General features: G+C 37.4%; 1 protein-coding gene across 2 annotated transcripts in view; it reads right to left on the reverse strand.

The window, feature by feature from the left end:
- The window catches only part of slc4a8 (solute carrier family 4 member 8), a 32,013-nt gene that overhangs the window by 18,355 nt on the left and 3,233 nt on the right, over positions 1–10,425 (reverse strand). For both annotated transcript variants that reach the window (XM_014009150.1, XM_014009149.1), the window contains exon 2: positions 476–557. In XM_014009150.1, the coding sequence (XP_013864604.1) occupies positions 476–557 (82 nt within the window). The remainder of the gene's footprint in view (positions 1–475; positions 558–10,425) is intronic.

Genomic DNA, 10,425 nt, shown 5'->3' on the forward strand with positions numbered 1-10,425 from the left:
GTTAATTAATTAACCTAGTGACACTCTGCCTCTTGATCAGTCAGACATTTACAAAAATTGCTTGGCCAGGCCAAAAGCTTTCCATAAATCTTGTTTTGCTTTGTTTTAGTATTTAATTATGAATAAATGATGGTTGAGTGTGTCTTTGTGTAAAGATTGTGCTCCGATTTGAGCTTTGTGGAGATGCAGCTGTGATTAAATCAATTATATTAATAAATACTCTCTCTTCAGTCAGAATAAGGCCTGATTTTGTAACTTTAGCTAGCTGCAACTATAATTTACATTTAGAAAAGAACACCAATTTATCTTTATATTGACACAAAAAAAGAGTTCATTTTGTGAAAACAGCTACTCTTRGAGAGACATTTTCAGTGGTTGAAGTACCAAAAAGTAAATAAAAAAATAAAACACATAGTGAAACAAAAAGACAAACAGATGTGTTAATATTTATTGTTCTAAAGTGAATAAAACTCACCTTCTAGTTCCTCTTTCTCATAGTGAATGTTCAAGACTGAGCTGGTCCCTCCCTGGTCAACCACCACCTCCTCATCTGCACTCTGACACACATAAAGTTTAATGTCACATGTCAGASGAGTCTTGGTGCAGATAATACACATTCTGTCCAGTGGATAACCTCTGTGTCAACAAGACATATTTTTCCTTTGGAAAAAAAAAAGTATCACCTTTATTTCTGCGTCAGTCCATGAAAAGAAAACAAACAAACTGAAAGGTCATTGTGTCCAGAAATGTTCTGTAATAGGGAGCGTTTCAGATCTTTTGAAGTGGAGTTCTGCATAAATGTCATTATTAAATAATATCTTACCTGTTGTAGGTAAAGTTTTTTGAATTATCTCAATTTGGAGAAACAGAGATTAATTTTCATCAAATTTAGGAGCAAATAGCTGAAGTGAAGCCTGGTCCAAAGTGGACTGTTACAGTCGTACTGTAAAACAATACCTATCTCTATAATAAACATTTTTATAAACTATTTCCCCTTCAGAAGAAGCTACAGACTCCACAACCCAATTAATACTTGGAACAAGCTTTCAGTAAAAATATCTGTTCCCAAAGAATCCGTCATAAAATCACACAAACACACATTAGAGGTGAAGTGAGCATGAGTCACTTGTGTGCCAAGCTCAATTATTCAAATTTCCATCCATCTGTTTGCTTTACCCACTTCACCCCTATGGGTCTCATGGAACTGGTGCCAGTCTCCAGCAGTCAGAGAGGTCACAAGTTCATGGAGGCCACATAGTTACACTCTTACCCACACCTAACCATAATAAACTAACCTGATATCTAATCTGTATTTTAAACCTTTTAAATGTTCATTGTTTGCATTGAAAAACTGCTTCTACAGCCACTGTAGCAACAGTGGGCTTGACAGTGTTTGTGTCTGCAGCTGGGTCTTATTGGGTTTTGTGGGCCACATTCGTTGCTGCATGAGAAGGAGCCCACCGACTGGGACAGCCTTCGGCACTGGGCAGTGGCCGACAAATGTCGACTTCGAAGGAYGCAACCCCTGAATTGAGACACAGCCWACAGCTCTAACTGCTGCTCCACCACGCTGCCCCTATTCAAACTTACTATAATTAAAWGAAAAGGCATGTCCATGTTGCTGCACATGATTTTACTATCCCAGTGACGAGGGTTTCTCAGAAACAGTGCTGTTTGCTCTCGTGAATTGGTTGCTGTGGCCCATGGTCATGTATCTGTCCCATGATAATGAGGGCACTCTGCAGCTGCACCAACCCTGAGCCCACTTTTATCTGCAGCAGAATGTGCAGAGTTTCATTTATGCTTTCTCCAAACTCAAGTTCCCAAAAGATTTAGTAGTGAATTCTAAAACTGTGTTATTTACAGTTTTTAAGAAGAACCTTGAGGTTAAATGAAACATGTGTTTGCTTGGTTTGGGACTGCTTTCTTTTACAAACACAAAGCTCAACGTCGTTGCTTTGGGATTTCAGTTCCCTTCCATGACTGAGCACTTTATTGTCCCGAGACAGTTCTGTCCATTTGCAGAATGAGCCTTAATTCCAGAGACATGCTTTGCCCAACAACTGAATGTGATTTGTGGTTTAATTTACAGCTTATAAAGGAGATGAAAATGTGGGGATTGGATGCATGCATACTGTARCTCTGCACTGTGCAACAAATTTAAATAAAGTGAAACTCCACAGCTGACTGCAGAAAACAGAAAATTGTTCATGTGAAAGTAGTTTCACACAGGCTGATAAATTTGTATACTTCATAGATTTTAAATCTGTTTCTTTATTTAGATTTTGTAGAGCCTTTTTCATTTCCTTTTTTTAAACTTTATTTCTGGCATATATTTATTTAGTGAAGGGAAACGTTTTTTCCATTGTCTCGCTGCTGATACTGCTAAAACCWGACTGTAAATCTCAGAGAACTCTATGTAATTCCGTGAGACAGAACTAGAAGAAGGCACAGATCTGAGGAGGAATGTTTCAACAAAAGACTTTTTCCTCTTAAGAAGAAGAGWGAAAATGTTTAAACAGTTTCTATATTTGGATTATTCTGATCATGACTGCAGCTGATGGTTCCGCTTTGCCAGCATTAAAAAAGATTTGTTTGACAGCACTAATAAGATTGACCGATACACAAAAACTATGGGAAAGTCTAAGGAACTATGTAAAAACCACGGAGAGGAAGTTGGTGGATTTTCAGAAACAATCCAGGAACCACAGAAACCAAAGCCTGCCATGAACTGGAAACTGCCGGAACTCCAGTGTGAGTGTCCAAAAGGGAAGAGAGGGGGGAAAGAAGCCCCTGACCTAAAACTAAAACACCTTCCAGAACAATTAAAATGTGCAGCTGCTCACATGGTCAAGCTAAACGTCTCCTGAAGAAAAACTTGATGGACAGACGAGACAATGATTGACTTGTTTGGACACAACGAGAAGAAGTAATTTAGGAGAATGTAAAGTGAGGTTTTCAAACCTAAAAATACTGCACTAACTGTTAAGCATGGTGGTGGTAACATCATGCTGTGGAACTGATCAATTGCGAGAATGGAATAATGAAGAATAAGATCTAACCTCATATTCTTCAGGTTCAGCTCAGATTTGGTCAGTATCTGAAGAACTTGGACACTTGGACAATTCCAGTTGTGTTTTYGTAGCAACCTCAACGTTTTACTGGCTGACCCATGACCTCGCTTCACCCGTAAGAGTCGCGCTCCTCTAGTCGTGACTACGAAATGGTCTATTAAGTGTTCCAACGYGACAAGAAATTCAAACACACGTCAGAACTGCTTTCTGAATAGATCATTTATTTATTTTATTTAGTTACTTTTATGTAACCYGGCAAATTTTAGTCTAACAGATTCTGGAATGACCTTCTCAAAGCTCTGACCTCCGGCCCAGGCTCACCATGGACAATGTGGCGCCCTAGGCAAGAACTCAGGTGAAGCCCTCTGTGCRGTTTTCTAAATCTCACTGTCAGTTTACGTACCATCACATACCAAATTTAATACTTTTGTCTTTGATGTTAAAAACCAGGTTGTCTAATTAAAATAGTTTATAATTAAWTAGAAACAGAATACCAGAAGTCTACTTCATGCCTGCCAACATCTGGTGACAGCAACAAGGAACACCTGTTCATGTTAACGAGCAGTTGTGGAGTGAAGCAGTTCTAAAGGGGTCCAGGGGTATTCTCGTCTGGAAATCTTTGTAAAAGATCTTCTCCAAACGCTGTATTTTTCAGACACTTGAAGAGCATTTTAATAAAACAACATAAAATAAGTAATTTATGAAGGTAGAACAAAACACGACTTTAACCTGAACTTTATCTGAGATCATAACTGAAACTTCCATTRCTCTTATTTTCACACTCAGCACCAGTATTGAGTCTTGACTGCATCATGTGATACTTTTATCATGAAATATCCTTTGCAMCATATAACACCTCATGTAAGCAGTTGAAAAACCACAGAACAAGTTACCTTCATTTGAGTAACCAGTGATTATTCTACACACTAGATCAACCATACTCTTATAAAAAATTATAAAACATTTATTTTTGTCTCTCATTTGTGGCACCCGCTGATGGCGCCCAAAGCAAAAAGTGTGGTTGGGGTGCCATTTTATTAGGAACTTTGAGAAAAATAAAATCCACTAACAACAAACTTGTGAACCTAATTTTTTTCTTAAAACACATTGAAAGCTGTATAATCTAGAAACAAAACAGTTTAGATAAATCATTATAAGCCCTACATTTATGTGACATTTAAAATGATGGTTGTATGTAAATTTCTGACCCCAGCTTTATGGTGTCCCAGACAAGTCTTTCTCACCCGTTGCATGTAGACAAACACACTCCARTKTTATYAGTTGTTGCAGCTTTGTAGATGAAYTTGTGTTTGTGTCTTTGGGCTCAGACTGGGTGCATTTGAACTGGATCTTTTGGATCTTTACAAAATGAAAGACACTCAGCAAGAGTAAAAGGATGAAAGAGCAACTCTAAAAGCTCTTTGTCCCAGAAAGGGTAGCAGACTATCAGATCAGATCAATTTGGATCCATCTAGTCCACATTTACAGAGACAGACAGAAATCARTTAACGTAAAGATGGCCATAATTACAAATTACGTAAACATAGTTATAGTTAGAAATAAAGCATGAGGGTCAGATTACACTAAATTTAATTCTTGCCTTACACCAGTCACAGTTCAGTGACCTCATCTTTTTAATGGAAAATTCATGCAGGTCTTTGTTTTTGAATGGGTTGATGGTTCCCTGTCATTCACATCTCACCTCCGCCGTGTCACATTAAGCACCCAGGCTAATTAAAAGCTCAAAGTTYTGTTTGCTCTCTGTGACTGAACACATCTGTGACCACCCAGCGTGCACACTGGCACAGGTTTTTTCTTTTTCCCCACTAAAACATCATTTGCATGTTGTCACCAGATTGTATCACCTGGCAACAGATCTCGTCCTCTGGCTCAGTGTGATTATCAGCATTCAGGTGAGTCTATGACTCAGTCATTTTCCACACGGATCAGTGTGTCTGTGCCACAGCATCGCTCCTCTGCTGGATCCCAAAATGGCCGCATGTCCTTGCAGCTCCATCCTTCATGGGCAGATCAGAGGGTAACCAGCTGTGGCATACCCACACAGGGGCAGCCAGAGAAGAAGCACATGTTGCTGATAAAACTGCTGAAACTCTGACGTGAATTAGAGGAGACAGAACTTAGGAGCATTGTGTTCATTACAAAGACATGACAAAGCCTCATTTAGAAGCACATCACAAGTATTTGGAGCTTAAAATACTTTGTTCTGTTCACAAGATTGTTCCAAAAACAGCAACCTTTTTTTGTTTTATTTTTGTCTCAACTTTATTTYAATCTCACGTGGGTTTTAGTGAATGAATTCATTGAATTAGTTGCTGTACAGCAGCAAGATTCTGGACTTTATTTCTTTTGTGCACTAATAATATTTCTTTGTAAATTTATACTGTCTGAAGACATCACATCACACATCAACTCTAGTACATTTTGGTAATGAGACTAAACAAATTAAATTAACCTTTACATTAAACCAAAAATTGATCATTTTTGATCATCTTTTAACTAATTACTCAACTAAACGTCTGACAAATGTTAAAAAACAGAATAAGTTATGATGGAACTTACATATTTTAAATCATATCTATCAAAGTCCTTTAAAAATGTACAAGGTGAATTTTTTATCTTACATTATGAGAAATAAAAGAATATTAATGAGAAAAGCTGCCATGTATGAGTTCTGCTTCAACTTTCACCCTTTTTTGGACTTTGAAGTAATTTTATTTTATTTTATTAGCCTGTCTTGTCATCAGCCTTATTGTATTTCATTTCCCTTCTTCTATGTATTATAATTCTTGTCCAAAATAAAGTTATATTTTATTAAATTTAGGTAAAATTGGTTMGATTAGAATAACTCTGGATCCTCTCTTAACTTCCATTCAATAACTTCCACTAGCCTGCATCAGTCTGAAGGATGCTGTTTAAAGRCAGATTTGTGTTTTTGTCTAAAATTATATATTCTCACCTGAGGTCATTTTTGATATTTGACTACAAAGTGAGCTCTTTGTGTGCTGTGATTTTTTTTAATCCACAGCACTGATCCACAAGATGACTTCAGACGAGTTCATCTGAAGTCCCAGCATGCAAAAGACAAAAATAGAGAAATGTTTTAACTCTTTAACTGCTAAAAGCAGATTCAAGCCTTGTTTTCCAACAAGGCAAATTTTCCTAAAAATATGCTGAATTCCCAACATGGTAATAAAAAGTGAAGTTATTCACAATGTCCTGTTTAGGAGTCTGAAAAACCTTCCTTTTAAGGAGAAATTTAGAAAATTTGAAGCATGATGATGAATGAATTATTGATCAGCAAAAAGAAYGAGCCGTTGCTTAAACTTGGGCCTCTTCTTCAAGACAACAACTTTTATTCATTCCTATTTTGTGAACTTGTTTTAGTCACCACACAAAAAGGAACCATGCACGCACAAGCATACTTCAGGTTCTAATATTAAAGTTAACATGGGAGAACATGYAAGCTCCACTCAGGACCTTTTAGCCTCGAGACAACAGTGTTGTTCTCCATCTGATTCATTTCTTTCAATTCTGCATTGCTGGTTGAAAAATAACATCATGTTGTCAAAGTTAGAAATGCAAAAAACCTAAAGTCATAGTAAAAAACACTGGACTGGTCTTTGTTGTAGACATGTAGTGCAACAATGACCTGCGTCCTGACTAAGTGGGGCGATCGATGGATTGCACCAAAACGTCCTCTCACTCTATAAACACTGATGGAGCCGTGACTGGAGGCACCGTGTGAAATATGCTGAAAAAATAAAATAAAAAATAAAAATAAAATGGAATGTAAACTCTTGAGTAAAACCTTTTACTCTGAATGGCTATATCTCCCACTCAGCAAGAGCCAAAATAAAATTTCAACAACCTGGCTTTCTATAATGAACAAAAGTCATTTTTCATCAGGGACTCTGAAGTTGGTGTTTCTATATTTACTGGCTTCTTTTTGCAAAGAGAGAACTGTGATACCCGTACATATATTGTTGTGAAAGTAAAGAGGATGACCATCAGCTACCAGCACTGAAGAGAACAATCAATAAGTCCATTCATTATTTAACTCTGTAGCTTAGGGTTTCAATTCTTGTAGGATTATTCTTTTTAGGCTCAACTCGTTCCCTTCTAATGGGACACTTCAGTTCCAATCAGTYCTTGTGTGTTTTTCTTCTCCCACATAAACACCACTCCATTTCCCCCCGATACACTCTGAAACAAGCTGAGCTGACAGCACGGACTACGATCCTGAGTCTGACAACTGGGGCCTGTCGGACCGATACTTCGGATCGTGTCCTCAGGCTGCAGGTTGCGTCTTCAACCTCTGCAGCATCACCAGTGTACTACAGAGACACAAGTGACAGCGAGTCACTCAGAWGAGAGATAAACATGAATGGCTGAAAAAAACAACAAYAAAGAATAAAAAAAGAAGYAATGGTGAATCAGCAATACAGGAAACAGCAGAGAGCTGCAGGAGGTCGGACGAGAGAGAGGAGGTTGTTATGATTGCTTCTGCCCACGAGAAGCATGAGTCATGCACACCTTATTCAATGCCACACATACAAGTCTGTCTCTAATTGTTTTCTCTCTACAAATAAAAATACAGCAGCTTTAGACAACCTTGTGGGCAGGATACTGTAACATATACTTTAAACTGCAGAGATTCACTTTACACGATGACAGGCTGCAAAAACTACAGATCTATCAACGTCTGGTTTTCAGAATGCCCTTGTTGGAAGTTCATRGTGGTGCAAAGGAAGCAAAAAAGTACTAAAACAAGAGTGTTTGATGCTGATCACTAAGAAGAGTTGTAAGACCTCATTTTGTAATAACACCGCGTTATGTAATAATGTAATAAAACCAGGCTTCAAAATGTAATAAACTCATGCTAAAACCACATTATATAATAATTGGCGCAAATGTAATAAAAGTCTTCAACGCATTTTGTGATATTCGCAGCCGCATTATGTAATAACATTATTACGTTTTGCGGCAATTGTTACCGAATGTGATGGTGTAATAATCTGGTGCGTTATGTAATAAACAATTAAAAACCAGTATTTCTGTTCTTTATTAAGATGTCCTGTCAGAAATTTAAGATGCAGCCTCACCTACAATTCATGTTTCAATATAACCATGTCAAGTTGTAAGMATTGTCTGTAATTTGCACAGATTTTATGTCATTTGTCATGCAGGTATATGGATGTTTAGAGCAATCTCACAGATTTTTTAATGTTTTATGGAATCTTTCAAAAGCTTAGTTTCTAATTTATTCAACATGTCAGAGCCTGTAGGACGTTAAAAACAATTAACATCAAATATCCACTTCCAACCAACTCCAATGCTAGAAACAACTTCTTCCACCCTCATTTACTTCTGATTTTGCTACAGCCGTCAGTCCACCTGCACCCCTCCCCCCTCCCCTGCGTGTGATTAATACAGATTATTTTTACAAAAATTACGTATTTTTAAGGCTCATTATACAAGTAAACATCTGAATGGGTTGACAACTAACTTTTAGATATATTTTGAGAGTTGTCTACAAAGTGGAATAATTTCTGTAACAGGGACAGTAAATCTGAAAATGCAAATAAATAATGAGAAGTTCTGTGTTTATTGACCAAAGTTATAAAGATTTAATTATGTAGTGTATTTGCAACATGACAGTTATTACAAGTATATTGATTAGAATKWACAGAAAAACCGGTTTTTGATTGTTTATTACATAATGCACCAGATTATTACACCACCACATTTTGTAACAATTGCCGCAAAATGTAATAATCTAATTACATAATGCAGCTGCGAATATTACAAAATGCGTTGAAGACTTTTATTACATTTTGCGTCAGTTGTTACATAATGTGGTTTTAGTGCAAGTTTATTACATTTTGAAGCCTGATTTTATTACATTATTACACAACGCGTTGGTATTAAAAAATGAGTTCTACCAAGAGTTTTTATCCACATCCAGAAACAGAAATAGAGGAAATTCAAGGCCATTGTTACGCCCTCCATGAATGTTCCTTAAACAAAGATCACTCCGAGATCAAGGCATTCAGTCAAACCAGAAGGAACTCAAAGTGTCTTTTATCCATGTAAAGGCCTTTATTCCATTGGCTAATATTAATATTTGTGATTCCACTCGTGGCAGGACTACAAGGAGAACCTCTAGAACACTGCAGTCTTCCTGCAGGTTGTTTCAAATCACAGGAAAACGCCAGAAGGCTGTTGTAAAAAATGTTTTTGTAAAGATATAAAACCAAAAATAGGAATTCAATGAGAATCTTTCTGATTGGAAGAAAGAAAACAGAGCATTCCAGCAGAAAGACCTCATCCATCTGGAAGACATCATGCTGGGACTTGGGCTTGTTTTTGCTGCCCAGCTTATCGTAGAGTAGTGGACATCATGCAGACAGCTCCAACTTGACCTGAGACATTTTGCTCTTTTCATTTTCCTGATCTGGGTAATGTAACAACGTCAGATGATATTCAAATCTTGTGGAAACAGGACGGTGTCGGTCAGAACAGGTCAGGGCTTAGTGGCTTCACAGTGCTGCAGGACAGAAGATGAGTTTTACTCTCCAATTTTCAGATTGTCCTCTCAAAAGTCAGAGATCAGCTCAATATCTACACGACAGTTTTCAAATCCAGCTGGAATACACGCTATTTAGTGCAAGAGTTCCTATGATCTTTATTGCCTTTTATGGTCGGGTTCTTTCATTAGTTTGAATCACTTWTTATTATTTTGTTCTGAAGAAATGATTAAAGCAGAAATTGTCCTTTTAAGTGTTGCTCTATCCAACGTTCCCAGGAGATCGGCCATTGTTCTGAGCTCAGGCTTTGAAAACTGCGGCCAATTTAATTGAAGTCTTTTTTTATCCACCTCTTATGTCACTGGCATTTCCCACTGACCATAAAACCAGCTGCAGGTAGCAGAATGTGCCAATGAAGACAACAACAGATCTACAAGAAAAATGATGTGTCTGTCAATAACTTGTCATGTGCAACAACTAAATAATTCCCAGTTGTTCAGACACCATTGAAACTGTCCATGTGTGTCTGTTTGTTGATCCAGACTAAATATCTTCAGTTAAACTGTGACTCAAGGTGAGGTACTGTACGTCACATTATTACCACAGCTGTCAGACATTTTAAAAGATACTGACTCACACATGGTGCAGCACAGTTTTAAACATGTTTGAGTGAGTTTTACTCGTTAACAATTACATTCAGTCATCTGACTGGTGAACATGGACTACTACAGATAAATGGGCTCTTTGCCAATAAACTGATTCAAATCAAAGTGTGAGAAAGATGTCAAGGAGCAATCCTACCC

The sequence above is a fragment of the Austrofundulus limnaeus genome, unplaced genomic scaffold (genome assembly GCF_001266775.1).
Source record: "Austrofundulus limnaeus strain Quisiro unplaced genomic scaffold, Austrofundulus_limnaeus-1.0 Scaffold55, whole genome shotgun sequence".
NCBI classification, from domain to species: domain Eukaryota; kingdom Metazoa; phylum Chordata; class Actinopteri; order Cyprinodontiformes; family Rivulidae; genus Austrofundulus; species Austrofundulus limnaeus.